Source organism: Manacus candei, unplaced genomic scaffold, assembly GCF_025592945.1.
Source record: "Manacus candei isolate 608988 ecotype Guabito, Panama unplaced genomic scaffold, ASM2559294v1 h1tg000014l, whole genome shotgun sequence".
Lineage (NCBI taxonomy): Eukaryota > Metazoa > Chordata > Aves > Passeriformes > Pipridae > Manacus > Manacus candei.
The window spans coordinates 46,277,981-46,299,511 of NW_026138062.1; the positions used below are offsets into that span (position 1 = coordinate 46,277,981).

The following is a 21,531-nucleotide window of genomic DNA, read 5'->3' on the forward strand; positions in this document are numbered from 1 at the left end:
TTCCTTTCCAGTATTCTCCTTGGAATGTATGGAACTACTATAGGAGGGGTCATTGGTTTAGGTTCTGTGGCCTGTTAAGCACTGACAGTACTTTTGTTCGTCTCTCCATGAAATCTGAATTGACAGCTTTAACAAAGCTTTGCTCATAGGAGGGTTGCAATGTCCTGACAACGCTGAATAATGACTCCACAGTGACCTCTGGGCTAACTTTCTGGTTAGTCTGTTTAATCCTTGGAAAGACTGTTATTATGCCTGTGAACCTTAGAAAAAAACTCAGTTTATAACCATGCGCAAAAGCCTCTTTATTTGGATTTGTGCTTATGTTGTCTGGATTCAATTAATTTTTGTCAGTCTGGCATTCACATCTCCAACTTTGAGGAGGTCATTATCAAAGCTGTGGACATTTCCTTTTTTATATAGGACGGAAAGTAAAATATTTCAAAATCCATAAGTATCATAAATTTTTCATTCTGCCTGTGTCAGTGCTTATTTTTTTTTCTTTTGTAAAGATTCAAGAACCATATAATAAGCATAATATCGCATTGTCCATTCAGTCAGGCTCCAATTTCATTTTCTTTCAGAGGTTGCTTGCAGTCCTGATCCTGACCTGTGTGTGATTTTGGCACTGAATCTCTGCCATACAATAGTTTCCCCACTGTGACAGTTAAACTGTTTCTTGATTCAAAGCGTCCTGAGATCCATCGATGGATAATATTATAGAATAGTTTTACTGTAATTTTTTTTATGTTATGTTTTTTATATGGGAAAAATATTGACATTAGATAGAGTATGGCTACTCCTTGTCAGTGTTCAAAGGGTTTCCTCAAAGCTTAAAAGACATACTTGGGTATCTGTCATGGTTTAACCCCAGGCAGGAAGCAAGTACCATGCAGCTGCTTGCTCAGTCCTCCACCAGTGGGATCGGGGACAGTATTGAAAGAGCTAAAGCTAGAAATCTTGTGGATTGACATAAAGATGGTTTAATAAGAAAAGCAAAAGCTGTGCACATAAGCAAAGCAGAACAAGAAATTCTTTCATTTCTTCCCATGGGCAGGCAGGTGTTCAGCCATCTCCAGGACTTCAAGGCTTCATCACACGTAATGGTGACTTAGGAATACAAATGTCATAACTCCAAACATCCCCTCCCTCCTCCTTCTTCCCCCTGCTTTATATACTGAGCAGGATGTCATATGGTATGGAATATTCCTTAGGTCACTTGGGGTCAGCTGTCCCAGCTGTGTCTCCTCTCAGCTTCCCATGCACTCCCACCCCCTTGCCAATGTGACAGTGTAAAAAGGCCTTGGCTTTGTGTAAGCGCTGCTCAGCAATAACAAAAACATCTTTATAGTAGCTACTGTGAAGAATGTTAACTCTACCCAACCAAAACCAGCACAGTATCTTACTTAAGAGATTGTTTGATTCAATAAGCTGGTTCTTTCACTTATCTATATAATGGACTTCAGAAATTACATGCTGACAATATCACTCGTAATCCAACCCTGTCTGTATGCTTTGCCTTTGGGACAAATTTGGTGCCTGCTGACAGGAAAAAGATGTCTCCTTGTTTATGAACCAGGCAGCTTTTCTAAATCCATGGCTGTGTTAATCTTCTTGGTCTATATCCTTTGCTTGTTTTCTGTCAGTAAATTCCATAGTGCCTAGACAGCTAACTGTAAAATTCACTAAAGAAGAGCTAAAGAAAAGCATGACATCATTGCTTCATGAGTTGCTCAGTTTTCCAAGCATGCCTTACAAGAAAGTACTAAAAGAACAGGACTGTAAGGTAGAAAGGTGGGTTGGTGTTCAGTAGTAGGAGGCTAGTGAGTCCTGTGCTGCTCCACAGACTTTCTGCAGGACTCTGTGGGAGCTAAAAAGGAAGTAGGAGGAAGAGGAACATGAAACTGAAAACTCTGATCAGCTCTATCTTTGACCCAAAAGCAGCCTAGGACTGAGTCATGAATGTACTTTCTCTTCCACACTATACTGTACGAGGAATTAAATATGTTCTGATCGCTGGGGAATTATAGGAAAGTGATTGTATGGATGGGAGAGACCATCATTTGCTGCTGCAACAGTGGAGAAGAAAAAAAAAAAAAAAGAAAGATTCCTGGACAGACTTTGTGCCTGAAGAGTGGTGCCTGATTCCTCTCTGGTTGTCTTTGGCACAGGAAGTTTCCTTTGCTCCCATAGACCTGAGTTACTTCTTCCTCACTTTGGGAGTTTATCTATCTTCAGACTTCTTCTCTCAGGAGAGGAATAAGCAGCTGCAGACAGTGAGGATCACGTAGCATCAGGAATTGCTATTACTGGTTTAGATTACTCAGCATCTGTTATACGGGGAACTGGGGTTCCTTGTGCAATTGGCTTCAGTGCTGAAAGTTGCACAGAATGAATTCTGTTTGACTCATTTTCATGGTTTCTCTGAAACAAATAGTCAGTCTCAGGAGCACAGCCACTTAACCCCGGACTCTTCAGGGAATTTTTTATGGTGATAGAAAAAAAACCAACCAAAACAAACAAAAAACCACCACCAAAAACAACACCCAAACAAACACAAACAAAACCCAAACAAATAAAACACTCTCAAACCCCTAAATTAAAATATAAAGGAAAAGAAAGATTATGATATCAGAGAAATTATTGTGAGATACTCAAGAGCAAGCATAATGCTTTAAATTTTTTCTTCTTTATTTTAACAAGCTTGATTTTTGACTGTATCATGTTCCTTTAATTTGAAACATTTCATGATGTTCTCCTCACCTCAGCTATGTCTCTCCTTTGTGTTTCCAAAGATATGAAATCATGAATTTTAAACAAATGGGGAAGGATTACTTTGATTACATCAATGTTGGCAGCTGGGACAATGGTGAGCTGAAAATGGACGATGATGAAATATGGGCAGAGAAAAGTAATATCATCAGATCTGTGTGCAGTGAACCCTGTGAAAAAGGCCAGATAAAGGTAAATATTTTCTTAATTTGCTTCAGTCTTGTAGCATGAACAGCCTTGAAATTTGAAAGCAAGTTTTTCTTGACTTTTGCATAGAGACAATATCCCACACCTTAATTAAAATATACAGACTTATGTATTTAGTTCTTACTCCTATCATAATCATCTCATTATTTTCATAATTTGCTATTTTCTTGTACTCCCATATCTGGGAACTGCTGAGTTTTTTGGTTTTTACTTGTATTCCAAATGGTTAGAAACAGATATTGTTTGGGGGTTTTTGCTGCATATTTTTACAGCATCTGAATCAGTGGAGTGAAAATCCCTGCCTGGGACTTGTCAGTACACTTGCAGGTAAATTATAAATAATAGTTGCTACTATTTCAGTGCTAGACATAGCCACATAACCTGGAACATTATTACTCAGACCTTAAATCTGTGGTATCATCAGAGAACAACAACATATACCACTCCTTCCAACCTCAGGAAATGCAGGTAACAAATTTTTTTAATCATAGCAATTTTACTGCTTCCTTATTTCCTGGGATTTTGATTTTTCCTTCCTCCCTTTCCATGCTGAAGTAAGGAGGGTAGATGTATCTCTCACATATTAATTGTACACTATTATCCTTCAGCATTCCATGACACTTACTGCAGAACAGTTAAAATACTGCAAGTCCTTAGCTTACCTTGTAGTCCTTTATATAAATGTCTGTGGAATGAGCGGATAGGCATGGATAGCCATAAAAAAGCAGCTGTAATTTCTGACAAGTCTCATTGGAAGCCAGATCACTTTTCTCATGTGTTCGAATGGCATAACTGAAAACTGGGAAGCAGCTCCAGAGAGGTACCAGTGAGAGGCTGAATGTGCTCTTCAATGCGAAGTGAATCTCTTCAGCCTGAGTTTTACAAAGTTTCAGGACAAAGTCACCATGTTTTATTCACTATCTGGTCTTTGGCAGAGTCAGTAAGTGAGTTTCATCAGACCAATTGTATTTGTCTTCAGTGTAAGCATTTGGAGTTAGATTTCTGAATTTCTTTTATAATCAATGGAAATAATATGTTATTTCAGGTGAGGAGTCACCTCATTCTCATATAGGCTTTCAAAACTGTTAAGACCAAGCTTGGTGCAGAAATACTTTTCTCTTCATTGATGGTAAAAGACACCCAGAAAGGACAGTTGATCCAGATGAGAACATACCTTCTGCAGACACATAAAGGCAGGTGGGATGAATTAGTCCTACAGTAACTGAACGGGGGTCTATTGTTAGCCTGCTCCAGCCACAAAGTCCCATATGTGGAGGATAGATATGGACAGACAGCTAATATCTTCAGAACTGAGTGGCTCCAAGTTCCTTTATGATCTGTTGGCACAACACAGGTGACAGAAAGTATCTTACGTTCTTCATTAACACAGTCTTCTTCCACCTTCTGTCCATGCTCTCAAGGATTCTCTGAAGAGGATTGTCCTCTATGAAGCCAAGTCATCACACACTGAGATACATTGAAGTTCAGTGTTAGAAATGCTCTGTTTGCTCCTCATTAGGTTATTGATTATAAATCTCAAAGTTTACCTCAGTCTTTATCTTCACGGTCTTCACAGATGATGGTGAGAGCTTGATCCTACCAAGCTCTGTGGTAGTTTTCCTGCAAACTTCTGTGTGACTGAGTTATTATGAAAGAATTTCAAGCATTCAATGTAATGATATCCAACACTCAGCAGCATATAGTACATCCATATGAAAGACTTGATAAAATCCAAATGCAACCCAACTCTAAAGATTTGAAATAAGGCAGACATATGATTATTTAAAAAAGTACAGGTTCAAAGGATTGATCAGATGACAAGGGGAAAGGAAAATAATTTTTGTTTTGAAGAGAATTATTTTTGTTAAAAAGGACAGAAAATATTTGTTTACAGGTAAGTAATACAACAAAGAATTGTTCAAGAAGTGGGGGGAAAAAAGTATGAATTAAATGCTAAAAAATTTAACATAAGAAAAAAACAAATTCTATCTGATTCTGAGTACTGGAGAACAATTATCTTTATTCCTAGAGAAGGATACATAATCTTTCACTGGTAGTGCTGCATAAGAAATTATCAGAGTACCAGTGTCCTGATAGATTTTTCAAATTTCAAGTATTCAGGTTTGAATACACTTTATAAATTCGTCATTGCAAAAGATACAAAAGTCAACCTACTTCTTATGTTATAATTGGGAGTATTTGTTTATAAATTGTTCAGGAGTAGAGAAACTGGAAATACTTTATTTCAAAAGAAAGACATATTGACAAGAAGCACAGAGGTTTTCAGTGCCCAGAGATGATAAATAAGGAACTTGAAAAGTCTGCGTTTCAATCATAAGCATGCAATAACATTTGACAGAAAATTATGAAATGAGAAATCAGGTCATATGTTAGAATGGATAAAGATAACATTCTCACTCTTAAATGGTAATTAGAAATAAGCAATTAAATAATTCTGGAGAAAGCATGTTCGGTTTGATGTCTGAAAAAAAAATCAGTTTTAATAAATCACTTATAATTTGATGAAAAATAAGCACCCAAAATTCTTTGGTTAATGAACCCTTAGGGACATAATGCTGTTGGTATGATTCCCTGCATGGACTAGAGTGGAATGAATTATGTGCCTTGAGTATCATGTACTGGCTTCTGTAAGTACCTTGCCATCTACAAAATTTTGAGTTTTGCAAATTCTATGAGGAATAAAACCATCTTATTGTCCCTCTGTACCTCCACTTATACTTCTCTGGGTTTGGTGGTTTCTTTCTTCTGGTACTTATATGAGGGCAGAACGCAGAAATTTTGTGAAATTTTACATATGAAAACATATGAAAAGGAACTCACTTTAAAATAAAATCTAAAAATCCCTTCTATCAAAAAAAAAGGTTAAAAAGTTAAATTATCAACTAGGGCAGCATGAATGTGTGTTTATGCTGATAAATCAAGTGTCAATTTTTGTCTCAGGTGATCCGTAAAGGAGAAGTGAGTTGCTGTTGGACCTGCACTCCTTGTAAAGAGAACGAATATGTATCTGATGAATACACATGCAAAGCCTGCCAGCTTGGCTCCTGGCCCAATGAGGACCTCACAGGTAAATGAGTTGTGGCTGTGTTTGTGTTGTCAATGAAAGTGCTCATCTGCTGAGCTGAAGAAACAAATGACAGATACAAGTGAATATGAGAACTGCTTTGGTCAGATCAAACCCAAGGATAAAGCTGAAATTTGAACTGAAGCTGATCTTTATCTCCTCTCCTCAACCTGACCCAGGATTTGTTCGCATAATTCAGCTCCTTTCTAAAGACCTGGATAACTTGATCTAGAAATAACAATAAAAAAATAGTCCTGGTTTTATATTCAGCCCTGTCCTAGCCTCTAGTTGGTAATGAAGATCTTACTTTTCACCAAACAGGTACAGAAATTAAGTCCTTGTCAGAGAAATAATTAAGGGAGATCAAATTTCAGAGTTTTATTTTCTTCCCAAGTAGGTACAGAAGACTTGTGTAATACCTTCTTTTTTAATCTGAAAAAGTTCTGAACTAGTTGCTGTAGTTACCACCACTAAAAACACGAGTGCTCCAAACAGACTTCAGTTTGCAGTAGTCCTTTGTTCATCAGAGTCTGCTGGAACACAGAGTTCATCCTTGCCATGGCTTAGACATCTATGCTCTTACAGAATACCAGTTTGGTTTCTTTAGAGATAAATTGTTCCAACAATTGTATCCCACAGCCTCTCTTCTTTATGGCTGATAAACAAAATTCAAGTATCCAAATGCTCAGAGCACAAACCTCTTCAAAATGTTGTTCAGGGATCAGGTTCTCATTGTGCCAGGCTTTGTACAGACAAGGAGAGAACAGACAGGTTTTTTTCCAGAAGAACTCACAGACTTGATTTGCATACAGTTTCTGTGGATGAAAGGAAAAATTTTGAGGTGAGAGGGAAGACAAGGGAAAACACAATTTGCTTCATGAATTTATATAAGTGGAAGAGTGTAAGGCAAGGCTTGACCTACAGAGATATTTCCTGGTAAAGAATGTTGCCTTGTTTTGATAAATAAATTAGGTTACCTAATTATTTCAAAAATATCATTTAACCATGACATTGATGGGGTATGTTTCAGAAAATGTCCAATATGGCACTTTCCCTAGAAAAAAACTGACAACTGAGAAAAATGAAACAGTTAAACGGATTTGCAAGTGCTCCTCCATCTATGCTCCCTCCATCTATGCACCCCACCCTCTTTGGCCTCCATGAGCGCAACTGATACAGTGTGCCCTCCTAGTACCGACATCTATCACATAGCTTCACAGCCCTGCTCCCCCACTCCTGCCCCAGGCATCCAGAAATCAGCCACCAAAGACTTCTCATCTCAGGGAAAGCTTTCTTGTGCCAGGAGAACGGAGAAGGAGAGAAAAAGGGAACTGGCTGCATGTGTCCCCAAAAGCAAAGTATTGAAGGCATAGCGTAATCTCAGGTTCACTCCCCAGGTAGGCCATCCAGAAGATTCCAAAGCCCACATTGCAGGGACTAGGCCATCACACCAGGTTGGTCAGGTCATGAAGGTCAACTAGTGCAACTGGTCAACTCTCCCACCTCCAGGGGTCTTGTCTGAGATATTGCAGATCCCAGCTCACCCTTGTTTTGGTAAGCACCTGAAGTTTTACCCAACACAGATCAGCTAGAAAAGGGGCTGCTACAAGTCAGTTAGGAGGAAATTTGTTCCAAGTGTCAACACTTCTGAAATACCAGTGATGGGAACTGCCCATTGATCTGATGAAATTTGGGTAATTAGCCTGTAAGCACCATATGTAAGGCAATATGGAGTAACCAGGCTACGAGGTTGGTCCTCAGGCTCTGTGCTTTGAGCTGGCTCCCAGGCACACAAATCTGATTCAAGCAAGACATCAGTCTGGTCCTGTGGGAGGATTCACCCTCTGAAAGTCTCACTTTGCACTCAGGATAGAAGAGTGGGATGGGTTGGCATCTCAAAAGTTCTTTTAGGATGAGTCAATGATTTTCCACCCATAACTGATTGTTTTTAAGGAAAGCAGTTGTATTTTTAGTCAAGCCAACTGCTTTATGTATTACATGAGCAAACATTTTGTATTTGTTTGCAAAATTACATTTTGCAAACCATTCATCTGGCTTTAGATATGGATTTTATGCCTTTACAAGGACCAAAGTCAACCCACATACAAGAGAACCCTTGACATCAGTGCCAAGCAGTGTTCCTCAGGAGATCTAATCTTTGTTCCTCAGCCAGGTACAAATTTGGCAGGCACTATTGGGAAACCGAACCCTGCCCTCTTTGGCCTCCATGAGCACAACTGATACAATGTGCCCTCCTAGTACTGAGACATCTATCACATAGCTTCACAGTTGTGTAGTCCCCACTAACTCATATTCACATGATGGCCGGATCTTGTCTTGTTTGACTTTGTATCAGAAACAGATTTTAAAAAAATCTATTCCCAGTTTATCCGTACAATATAGTGAGCTGGATTTCTAATGTTCATATTTATAGTACCAATATTTGCAGCTTGTAAAAAACTCCCTTTCAACCTTGTTTACAACATAGGATTCAGTAATAAATGTGAATTAAAAGTAGGGAGAGTGAGATATATTTTGTATTCTGGCAGGGAAATTTCCCTTCAGTTTAATAAAGTATACACCAATCTCCTTGAACTGTCCCTGCATCTGATACTGCAGCAGACTAAGTCTCTTTGCCGCTTAAGAAAGCCATTTCTTAGGTAATGTCAGCTCCACAAGGGTACACATTTAAAAAGTAATTGAAATAAGTCTGCCTCTCATGATCACCTTCAAATGACAGTCCTGTAAATGCATCAGCCATGTGCCAGAGACGCCTTTTAATGTGGAGCTGCACCTCGCTGTTTTTTACCCAAGATCTGATCTTGGATAAAAACTTACTTGGAATCCTTTCTTGGCTCACATAACAAAGCATTGCTCCATCTTTCTTATGTTCAATGATCAGCATCAGTTTTGTGCCACAAACTTCACTATATAAAATGTCTAACGTCAGAGATGTTACTGACAGAAAGGAAGAGAGATTAATGCACTCTTTCGGTCACCCATGGAATATCAGAATTCAGATGCAGTACAGGAGAAGACAGAAGGGATGCAATATGTCTAGGAAAACAAAGTTATTCTCAGAACAGGAAAAGACATTGGAGTTCTGAAGTACAAAAAGGAACAGGGAGTCCAAAGGTAGTGGAAAAGACAAGCCAGAATGAGAGTTTCTCTTGATTAAATAGTTACTGGAAACATCTCCATCTAGAAGCGAAGCTGAGGCAAGAAAGGGAATGTTTAGCTGCCCATATTTTATTTCCTCACAAATTTCAAGTTCATTGCTTATGCATACAATATTCCCCAGGGATCACACTCATCCTTGGACAAAAACCTAGTAATTTTCTTCCTTTTCTTCAGATTTATGTTTTATCCCAACATGTACCACAACTAATTTTTCTCCTCATTTAGTATCAAGACAAGCTTTCTAAACTACTGTAGCTCCCCTACTTCCCTATGCGTTGTTAGCAACATCCATACATTACAGCACCAATTCACACATTAATATGTCCAGCATGGCTGAACCACATACTCCACTACAGCAGGAGGAACTCATTGATTTAAGTCCAGAAGTATATGCCAGTCAGTCCACTATTCCTCAAAGCCCTTCTTTGCATTATATTCACAGCAGATGGAAAAGAAATAGATGTCGTGCAAGTTTAGATACAAATGAAGGCATTTTCTTAATGCTGATGACCAAACCTAAATGAAATTATTTTTCAGTAACTTGATGAGAATGGCTTTTTTATTTTCAAAAAACCCAAGCAACTTTGAGGACATGGCCTTCTGCATTCAAAAATAGTGCTTTAGAAAGACCTGGCAAATTTTGTTCAGCTTCTCAGAGCTTTTTCAATGTATGTAGGAGCACCTTGGTCCAGTTGCCACTAGTGTCTAAGAATGTCCTTAAGAATGTCCTTTGAGGTGGGAAAGAAGGAATGATTCTCTCTTTCTGACGTTCAGGGACAGCATACAACAATACCAGAAACAAAGTTTTATCTGGTGACCTCAAGTACTGCAAGAAACACAGATTATACTAATTCCAATGACACTTGGATAATCTTCAGGCTGTATTGGCAAGTCTCTCAATTTCTGTGTATTCCAAAAATGTCGAGTATTTGATTTTCTTAATTGGATTCCCATGAAAGTAGGAGCTTGACTATTTTACAGCTCTTGAAATGTTTTATTATTCAAGGGTAAGGATACATATCAGAAATAAATATTTTTACTATAGTTACAAAAACGCTTTCACCAAATAAGGTACAGTAAACCCAGGATAACAATGTCATGATCATGTCTGTCCATCTCAAAGTGACAGAAAAGAGCTAGATTATCCAAAGAACAGATGGAAAAGACTGAAAAAAGGTCACCCCAGCTCTAAGTGACATAACAGCCATTTCAAAGAACTCTGACAACACTGATGCTACATCCAGTTTGGTCTGTACTGATCTGGATTCCTCACTGAGAAGCAAAAATTACTGCCTCCCTCATCCTGAGGGCATTGCTTGTACATTCAGCAAGAGTCACAAAGAACAGACAGTGCTGGGGGCCGCTGGTATCTTGGCTCTCAGCACCCTATGAGACAGCCCATATGCATGAGGCCAAAGGCAGGGGTGATGCTCGACGGTGGATTGCAGTGGATCCTGACAAGGGCTTGGTTGGCTCTTCCTGCAGCATGTTGATTCAGTCTGTGGCAGAAGCCATGGGGGTTTGAGCCTCAGTTGTCTCATCAGACTGGATTCTGCCCCTCACACAAGTAAAAAGTAATGAATCTCTTGCCCAAAATATTTTCAAACAGTAACTGCTTGTTTCTATCAAGTTGCTTTCTTCTATTCCCACTTGCGATAATGCTGCAGCCATTGGTAATTTCAGCATTTGTCTGAAATGGGACAGGAGACAATTTAGTCTGTGTTGATACTGATTTTTCTGCTGAAACATTACTAGCATCTGGCTTTTGATCATAACTGGTAAGGTTGTAATTCAGACTGACGGTAGAAGAAGGACACAATTTTTATCTGGTTGTTTTTAGTGTTAGGAATGCACATCAGCAGACATAATGTCTAGTTTTCACCCTGTTTTCTGTGACCTGTATTTCTCTTTCCTTCTTATTTTTTATTCCAAATGAAATGTAGCCATTGACATAAGTCACTCTCACACCAGCCTCTCGGGGAAAGCACATGTGGATGATTTGAGGGTTCAGGTGATGATATTATGAGCAGGATCTCTGTCTGTCATTTTCTCCCATCCCTTGTTGATGGGTTTGTGGACTTTTCTTCCCTCAATTCCTTGTTCCAGGTAACGTGTGAACTTCAGCTTCCAGTTCAATGTGAGCCATACAGCGCTTCGGGCTCAAGTGAGCCGTTCAATAATGCTGAGCTCAACAAACTGAGCTCTTGGAGGCTCCTGCACTGGATGAATGGGAACTTGCCAACAAAGCCAGAAGGACCCACTTGTAATTGTGCCTTCGATTATGGAAAGTTTGATGAACATGATGTATTCAGAACAAAACATTTACAACACATAGAGCCAGCACTTTTTAGTGTAACTTAAATCAAAACAGTAGAGCTGACATAAGGATGGACCTGATTGTTGTAATTCATCAGTTGTTCTTGTCATTCTGTACACTTGTGGAATTAAGGACTCATTCCCCATATGGTCACAGAGCATCTTTAATGTACTACTCCAAGATTCATGGCCTTGCCTTTTACTGCAATGCACTGCTAAATCTGCATATTTCAGTTAGTACAGACTTAGGCCTCTGAGATACAGATATTCCAGTTTTCATGTTTTAAGATGTGGCTGATCCCAAATCCTACCCTGCAGAGGTGACTGAATACACACATGCACAGTCATAAGCTGCATCCATGGCTTATGCAAACACACATTTGCTAACGGCTTCAGTAACTGTGCCAACCTGGGCACTGTGGCAGCAAAGAAGATGGTCACTTCTACATGCTCTGCTATTGTAGCAGTTGCAAAAGCGCCCACCAGAAAGGGCAAAGTGACTATAGTAACTTACCATAGCACCAGACTTGTTAAAGATGTCCTCCCTCCCTCCAGTTGGTCCAGGTTCCACGTAGAAGTCAGGGATCTGATAAGTCTCTCAGAGTGTTTAGATACCCTCTGTTTGTATAGTGCTGGAGTTAAAAACAAACAAACAAACAAACAAACAAACCCCTAAAGTATAAAAGATACTCTGTCAGCTTAATGCAAATTTTTATTCTGACTCTGACATTTTCGCATCTCAGCTTTCCATATATGTGAAAACCCAAAAAACTAATCAAGATATCCCTTCTCCCATCTTTTGGGATTATAAGGAGAGAAACATTCAGAAGTGTTAATATAAAATATCTAATACGCTTTGAAAAATGAGTACCAAATCCTATGTGAAGACTCATTAATTACTAAAATATATCTAGGTTGTTGTTTGAGTTTCAGCTTTGGTGTTTGGACTTCCTTGGAAGGATGTCTGAAAACTTACTGAGAAAACCAAGTCTTTTGTTAACAGGTCAAACTCATTGACTAGCATGCCAAGCCCCTCTGAAAAATATTTAGGACTTATTAAACCAGCAGCAATTTTCTACCAGTTTTAGTTTCCATGTGTAGATTCAGTAAGCTTTAGTTCATGATGTTAAGTGAATTTATTGAATTCTCTTCAGTTTCCAGAGTGAATCTTATTCACAATCCCTAGTCTGTCAAGTTTATCTTTGAAACTAGTTTAATAATGTATTTTATATTGCCTATCATGATTTTTCAGTGCTAAGCTAATACATTTTTATGAATGCTGTAGGCATGGTAAAGTCTTGTAGGTGTCAAGCTATACTAACAGAAAATGTGGTCTATAATACAGTGTTTCATACCTGTAAACTCTTCTCCCAAATGAACTAATTTTAATGCAACATGAAAGATAAAAAATGAGTGACAAATTTGCCTCTATAGGAAGAGGACAGTGTACTAATAGACCTACTAATAGACCTATGGCACTTGTCAGGCCTTCAAGAGCATTTCCTCTCCTTTTTTATTGCACATTTTATCACACCCTTGAAATAGCTAAATGCTTTTTCAAAATATCACAAAGTATTTTTTTTCTTAGAAGATCCTTACCTGTATTTTATTACTGATTTTTGATGCTTCTTCAAGAAAACCTTTTCCTAGTATGTCATATGGGACTCTAACTTTTTCTATCTGCTCATCTTGCTATTCACATATGTATTTAGTATCTTTCTTGATACTGGTGATGTTTCTGGCGAGAAGAGCATAAAGGCAGTTTTATGTCAACTTTACTGGGGCTCCGTTCCCAGAAGCCATTCACCCGTGAGCACAGAACAACTCAACACCTGCTCCAAGTTGAACCGCATCCTAACAGCCTTTCCACAAGCCAAAGGTTGCCTCAGCACACTGCAGGGACCACAAAACAAGACTGCTGGCTTTGTTCCACCTCTTTCTGAGCCAACTAGGAGAGAAAACTTTCCAGGTGCTTAGAGATGTCGATAAAGTGCAAGAAACAGGCTGTGGGGCACGATCTTGTCCAAACAGCCATTGATAGGAATGCGTTCCTTTCATGGTACCAATTTTCAGCTTTTGTCTTGGTATAGTCCTGGCCATCAACATAACCTGAACACTCACAGTGCTGTTTTCCCATCTTTCTTTTACTTGGTTTAGTTGTCCTTTTCTAAATTGTCATTGTCAGAATCCATTACCTGCAAAACTATTATATGAAAACTTCACCAATCATTACTTTATGAAGATTATCCAGTCTTTAAATCTTAATTGAAGAATAAATCATTGCGAAGTTTAGCATTCTCCTTGTAAAGTATACCCAGTGACAGGAAAAATGGGACAAGTTTTCAACTTTTTTTCTCAGGTATTTTATTAAGAGAATGTAAAAAGAGTAATAAAGCAAGGAAGGCACAAAATAGTCTGAAACTAATGAGGAACATTTGGTTATGATTCACCTTTGCTGCAACATTAGAAGTGAAGCAAAATTTAGCCCCTATATCATTGTCTACTTGTAAAGGCCAGCTGCCAGATAAAGACATTTTCTCCTCGTATTTCCTGTCTAAGAATATAAAGCAGTGTTAGAATCTGGTAACAAGTTGTTTCCCAAAATATTACTTACATTTTGGTAAAATCAGAAATAGATTTAAAGGTCATTTACTCATAAAACTTACTATAACTTTCTCATAAAACAGCCACATGGAGATATCTGCACACAACAGAGGATGCTTTCTGGTTTTCACCCTTCTTTCACCACGCTCACTTGCATAAAATGTTGATTTTAACAGTGTGATTCCTGTGCTACATTAATCTCAAAAAAGTCCCAATGAATAAGTGAACCCATAGAATGAGCAAGTGTTAAAAAGGTATCATCAACTACTGCTATGAGAGTGTTTCATAAAAATCTAATGTCTTTCTTCCATTAAGATGTGGTAAGAATTTTATTATTGCAACAGAAAACTTTGCACACCAAAACAGTTTAAATATGGATGGCAAATTTTTCCGTATTTAGCAATGAAGAGTACAATTCTGTTACACTAGAGTGACTTCAAATTTTATCCTTCAACTGCACTAAAGTTGTTGACCCTAATCCTTCTGATTTTTCTGTTCTCTTCAAGAATATAGAACTATCCACCTTGTACAATTGCCAATTTATTTTAGGTATTATCTCTTTGGTAATACTATTTCTGTAGAGATACAGAATGCAGAAATACTTGAAGAAGAAAGGAGCTAAGTCTAATATCTACCCATACTGTTTTGTTAAATAATTTTTACTACTAAGAATGTCAGTGGTAGATTTGGAAAAACCTTAAGCTCCACTTAAAGGAAAAGGCAAATAATAGACCTGCATGTAGAAATTCCTGAAGTGTAGCCCTGATATCTACATTTACTCCTGTTCATCAAGTCATTGAGGTCACAGGTTACCTAATTAATTGAGATTTCTTGGCAGCCACATGCCCATCAGACAGTCCTAACTACCCTCGCTCTTGAAAATACAGATACAAGCACCTGGCACTCTATCCTCATAGGGTGAAGTGCCTTGTAATGAGCCACTCCATCAGGCCGACAGTCTTCTGCCTGACCTACCCAGAAGACAACATATGATTAAAAAAATACAAAATTTTGAAGTAATTTAGATTTTGCAATCACGTTTAGTCAACCCAAATACAAGTACAGGGGAAATAAAAGCTTCTAGTTGCATTTTCTCTGCTTCACCATCTCCTCCCAGCTGTCCTGCCCTAGCTGGCACTACCAGCATGTTCACTATCATCAGGAAGATGCACTCCAGAATGTCGAGGTCTTCCCTTATATTATTATTGGGTCAGGCTGAGGTGGAGTTCATTTCCCTACAGTAGCCCTCGTAGTGCTGTGCTTTGCACTAGTAGCTAGAGAGACGTTGATAACACACCAGTGTTATCAAGGCTGTCTTTCCAGTATTCCTCCCTCACCAGTGTTCCCTAAAAAATCAGGAGAAAAAACTGTCCAGATAGATAGATAGATAGAGAGCAGTTCTTTTAATGAAGGACTTCTGGCAAGGGAGTACAAAGATGTGCACCCACATACAGAATTCTTACATTTTTATATCTTTACTAATTATCATATCCAGTGGGGACATCCAATCCTAAGACTCCTTTTGCCCTGGTACCACCCTCAGAACTCCCCTATTGGAGTCCCTCCAAGGCCTCTTGTTATTCTGGTCCAGGTACATCCCAACAAAATATTCTTGCTAAAAATCTGTTGCCTTGAAAAGAAGGTTAAGCTGAAGCATCAGGAATGTGACACACAAACTGTGAGAAAGTAATGGTTTAAAGTGAAACAAAACTCCAGCTATATTAAAATCTACAAAAAGCTAAAAATCCTAAAAATTCTAAGGCATCACCAGTATAGTGGGTATGGGCAAGATCTTGAGAGAGGACATAGCCAGGACAGCTGACCCAAATTGACCAAAGGGATATTCCAATTCCATACCATATGATGTTTGCTTAGCAATAAAACCTAAGAGAAAGGTGTGGGTGTGGGGGCATGTGCATTTTTTTGTTATGATGTTTTTCTTCTGGAACAAATGTTACATTTACTGAAGGCTTGCTTCTCAGGAAGTGGTACCTGGACATCATCTGCTGATGGGAAGTAGAGTATAAATCTTTTGTTTTCCTTTGATTCTGCACACGGTCATTGCTTCTGCTTTATTAAACTACCTTTATTTCGACCCATGAGTTTTTCCATTTTATTTTGTCCTCTAACCCTGTCCTGCTGAGATTGGGAGTGATAGAGCAGTTTGGTGGGCATATGGCATCCAGGTAAGGTCAAGCCACCACAGTTCTTTTGGTTCTCAGTATGAGGCTTGAGACAATGGCAGTTTTATATTAAGTGTGCTATAGTTATAGGAGTTATTAAGTGGCAGGCATCTGTGCAGGTCATAGAATCTTAGAATCATGGAATGCTTTGGTTGGAAGGGACCTTAAAGATCACCTAGTTCCAACCACCCTACCATGGACAGGGGCACCTTCCAGTACACCAGGTTGCTGAAAGCCTCATCCAACGTGGCCTCAAACAATGTCAGGGAAGGGGCATTCACAGCTTCTCTAGGTAATCTGTTTCAGTCTTCACTATCCTTACAGCAAATAACTTCTTCCTAATATCTAATCTAAATATCTCCTCTTTCCATTTAATACCGTTCCCCCTTGTTCTATCACTACATGCTCTTGTAAAAAGTCCCCCTCCAGCTCACTTGTGGTCTCCCTTCAGGTACTGGAAAGCTGTTACAGAGTTTGTTGGCTACACTGCTTATCTCTTCATAGCACTGAGCTTGGGAACACGTTTATACAACAATGGCTATGTGCTTTGCCCCGACATTGATGGCCTTACTGTGCTGGGGGGCTATCTTGTGGTGGGGATAAGAAAATACATCTCCCTCTTCCTATCTGGGACTGATATGAATATTTTTATTACGCTGGTTTCTGAGGTCCTTGTTCATCCTTATGTGAGTTGATTAATACTACTAATTAGCAATGTTAGCATATTGTGGTGTTTTTGAAATCTGGTGTCTTCCTGGTGTAAGAGAAGACAAATTTTGGGTAAGGTGATAACTGAAATGTACCCTGAGACAGCCTGTCCCTGGGTGGCAGGGTGTGTGGAAGGATCAGGGTAGGTTCCTAGAGCTGTTACCTCCTGTAGCCTGGAATTTTGCACCTGAACAGTAAAGTAACCCTGGCAAACTGACACTCCATCTGATAGAAGGGTCCTTGCCTACCCCCATGAAAACTTGGAGTCTCTAGCACCGTATTGGGGCCTGGCCCATGCCTATCAAATACAGTTCAGTACTGTCAGAGGGCTGTGGTTGAGGCAGGAACCCAAACAACAGCAACTATGGTAATTGCCCCAGTAGTAAAAAAGAGAGTGGGTCCATATCATTGATTAGAAAAGGAGGAGGAAGAAGAAGAAAGGTTTAATCAACAGGCCAGTCATTTGACAAAGAATTCTCTCAAATTGAGAGAATTCACACAGGAATTGGAAGCTACCCTATCTCTGACCTCATCAGAACTTCAAGATATGTGAAATATTACAGATGCCAGCCAGGTGAGTGGACTGCTGCCTGGCTGATCCGATGCTGGGATAACGGGGCTGACAGTAGAAGGTGGAATAGCCCCACAGCTGAGATACCTTGCTAGAAACCAAGGAATTGAGAGAGGAATTGGAAAAGAGGCAACAATTTGCTATCTCTGGAGATGGTATTTCTCAAGTGTCAAGTGCAAAATATCCATTCAAAGACCTCTTGAACTCCCCAGGAAAGTGGATTACCACAAATGAAGGAATCCAGCACCTAAGAGAATTAGCAGTCCTGGAAGTCATCTACAGTAATCTAGACAAAGGTGAGGTCTCCAAAGATCCAGAGAACATCCTGTGCACACGGGCCATGTCGAGGAAGGTGATTCGAAGTGCCTCAGCATCATATTCTAAAAGCTTAGCAGGATAGTGTTACCTGGATATGGATACATCAGCGGTGGAGGTAGTGTTGTTTTGGCTCCAAACCTTTGAATAAAATCTCTATACCTCTTCTACCTAACAGGTCAGCACCCTAGATGATAGGGGCACCATAAGAAATCAGTCCTTTCCTGCACTGGTCAGAGGTAAATGGAGCTCCAGGCACATGTCACATGGTGCGCTCTAGTTCCTCCTGAATGATAGGGGGAGGACATGAGGAGGTGGAATGGTGGACACACCTTTAAACTGGAAGCCTGTGTACATGAACTGACAAGAGAGACAGTTGTTAAGAAGGTGTCACCCACAAAGACTGTCAGTTTAGTTGCTGTAGAGACACAAGAAGGCAGTCAGCAATCTCGCAGATGCAGAAGGACTGAAATCACTTCCCTTGATCCTGGTGACAGGACTACTGGTCTGGCACTGCGAGGGTCAGACAGTGAATACTCTTACCAGAAACAGAAATAGAGGGCTCCTGCCTTCATCCAGGAGGAGAAAAGAGGTTACTGGGCATGCAGGACTATGTTGGATTTGATGGCCTGGCATATCAGAGGTGTAAGGCTTTAGTAGACACTGGTGTGCTTTGCTCTGGTGCCACAGGGAACAGAATCCATCTGGATCTTGCAGTGACAGGGGCATACAACAAATTGTATGTATCAGAGGCTAAGGTGGAATTAACAAAGGACAAGTGGGAAAATCACCTGTTAGACACCAGATCAATTATTATTGGGTCTGAACCAACTTGTGGGGACTCTGTGTGTGTGTGTGTGTGTGTGTGTGGAGGGGGAAGGATGGGTCGAACCTCACAGAGGTGGAGTGGCGTTGTGTCCCGCATGGCACACCCTGGAGCCCACACAGGGAAGTCCCGGAGTAGTTGTCAGTCACAAACAGCCTGGGAAAACTATAACACCCCACAGATCCTGCAGCCCCTAACCCAGTTCAGATTGGCAGGGACAGTGAGAACTTCCTCTCACCCTGACCTGCAATCCCCAGGGTAGCTGGTGGGTCAGACACCCCACCTGGAGGGGTTGGCCACAGGGACCAGAGCAGATAAAACCAAGGGCATGTGTTTGCCTCAGGCTGTGGTCCTGCAATTGGACTTGAGAGCTGGTCTTCTACAAGGTTTCAATGGTAGGTATATAATCTGTCTCTCCCTCTCTCTCCTTCTCTCTTCTTGATCCCTCTGCTTTTCTTTCTTTGCTTCTTTCTTGATACTTAGAGTGGTTTGGAGCTGGAGGGATTGGATCTTGATTTAAGTGTTGTGGGATTGGTTGGATTTTGCCTTAAGCATTGTTGATTTACTTAATGTTGACTTAAGTGTTGTGGATTACTTATATATCTTGAATTAGTATTGTAGTGGAACATTTTTGTCTAGCTTGTGTGGTGTCCTTTCGAACTTTGACCAAGTCACCTCTTTTACTCCCCTAAATTAATAATGAAATTCCTTGAGAACAAGTCTGTGGCTTATTCTCTTGACCCTACATGTATATATTTAAGCAAAACTCATAGTCAATCCTGTGAACCAGCAGCTCCCAGGGTCAGAGTTTTACAGCATCCCATTGTGCTTACCCAGACTAGTCCAGAAGAGCGTACTTCTAGGACATAAATGGGTGCTAACAGGTTTTTGAAGTAGCCACTGTGAACACAGAGAAGATCAAGCAGCTATCCACCCCTCCTGGCCTCTCCAAAGATCACTTCATTGTTGGACCATTGTGAGTTGAAGAACAGCAGGTTCCAGTTGCTACAAGGATGGTGCACTGGAGGCAGTATCACACAAAACAGGATTCCCTGGCTCCCATCCATGAGCCGATTCAACATGTGGGGAGCCAGTGAGTGATCAGCGAGATTCCCTCACCTTTTAATAGTCCCATATGGCCAGTGCAAAAGTCTGATAGAGGGTGGAGGTGAACAGCAGACTATCATGGCCTTAGCAAAGCAAGGCCACTGCTGAGTGCTTCTGTGCCAGACGTATTAGAGCTCCAGTACAAACCAAAGTTGAAGGAAGCCAAGTGGTGTGCTACAGGTGACATTGCCAGTGTGTTTTTTTCAGTTCCTTTGACAGCAGAGTACAGACCACAGTTTGCTTTCATGTGGAGAGGTGTTCAATACCTGGAATCATCTGCCCCTACAGTGGAAATACAGTCCTTCCATTCGTCATGGACTAACCTCGAGAAATCTTATGTCTCTGAGCACTTACAGTACATCAATGACATCATGGCATGGGGTAACAAGGTAGGAAAAGTGTTCAAGAAGGGAAAAAGAGTGATTCAGATTCTTCTGAAAGCTGGTTTAGTCATAAAAAGAAGCAAGATCGAAGGACCGGAACAGGAGATTCAGTTCTTGGGAATAAAATGGCAGGATGGGTGCTGTCATGTGCCTGTGGATGTAGTCAGCAAGATAGCAACTATTTCTCCACCAGCTAAGAAGAGGAAAACACAAGCTTTCCTAGGCATCGTAGGACAATGCACATTCCAGACTAGAGTCAGCTTATAAGCGCTCCCTTTTGAGTGACCCAAAAGAACTATTTTGAGTAGGGTCTTGAGCAACAACGAGCCTTTGAGAAGATCAAACCTGAGATAGCTCATGCTGTAGCTCTTGGACTGGTCTGGACAGGACCAACTGTGCAAAATGTGCTCTAGACTGCAGCTGGGGAGCATAATCTCACCTGAAGCCTCTGACAGAAAACTTTAGGAGAAACCCAAGGTTGACTATAAGGGTTGTGGAGTTGGGGGTATCGAGGATCAGAAGCCACTACACCCTGACTGAAAAAGTGATATTACCAGCAAATGAGGGGGTTTGAGCCATTCCAAAAGTTGTTGGTACAGAAGCATGTCTCCTTTTGGCACTGTGATTGCCTGTGCTACACTGGATGTTCAAAGGGAATATCCCCTCTACATATCACACAATCAGTGCTACATGGAGTATGTGGCAGTGAACTTGACTGAGGAAACCCACCTGCTCAGGGATCCTGGAAGAGATCATGGACTGGCCAGAAAGCAGAGATACCACACCTATACAGTCTCTACAGTGCAAAAAGAAAGAAGGGATGAAGAAGGGAGGCCATCTACAGGTTTTCTGCCAGCTTTTACTTCTATGTGTTGATCTGTACCCTAGAATGAAAGGCTTTTTTGTTTCCCTGTGATGTGAATGCTTGTTAAAACCTATACAAAAACTGAAAAACAAGTGTCCTTAGATGGATTGCATTGTTAATTCATCTTTGTGACTAATTTATTAAATTCAATTTGATTTCACAAGTTGGAAGAGGTTTTAATTTCTCAGAAATTTCAAAAGGATGAATGACAGATAAAGAAGTGAGCAGAGTGTGCCATTCCTAATTACCTATTAGTTGCAACTCTGATTCTACAAAATTTTTGTTAGTAAAAAAGCTAGCATATCTGAGAAACATTCCCTTTTTTTTTTTTCACAGTTAGAATATGAACAATTCCTCTCTATATTAATTAAACAAGTACCAATATCCTTCATAGTGTACAATATTATTATTA

At 40.0% G+C, this 21,531-nt stretch overlaps 1 protein-coding gene across 7 annotated transcripts in view; it reads left to right on the forward strand.

The window, feature by feature from the left end:
• The window catches only part of GRM5 (glutamate metabotropic receptor 5), a 240,391-nt gene that overhangs the window by 189,898 nt on the left and 28,962 nt on the right, over positions 1-21,531 (forward strand). For all 7 annotated transcript variants that reach the window (XM_051779197.1, XM_051779201.1, XM_051779198.1 and 4 more), the window contains 2 exons: positions 2,793-2,961; positions 5,938-6,064. In XM_051779197.1, coding sequence (XP_051635157.1) covers positions 2,793-2,961; positions 5,938-6,064 — 296 coding nt within the window. The remainder of the gene's footprint in view (positions 1-2,792; positions 2,962-5,937; positions 6,065-21,531) is intronic.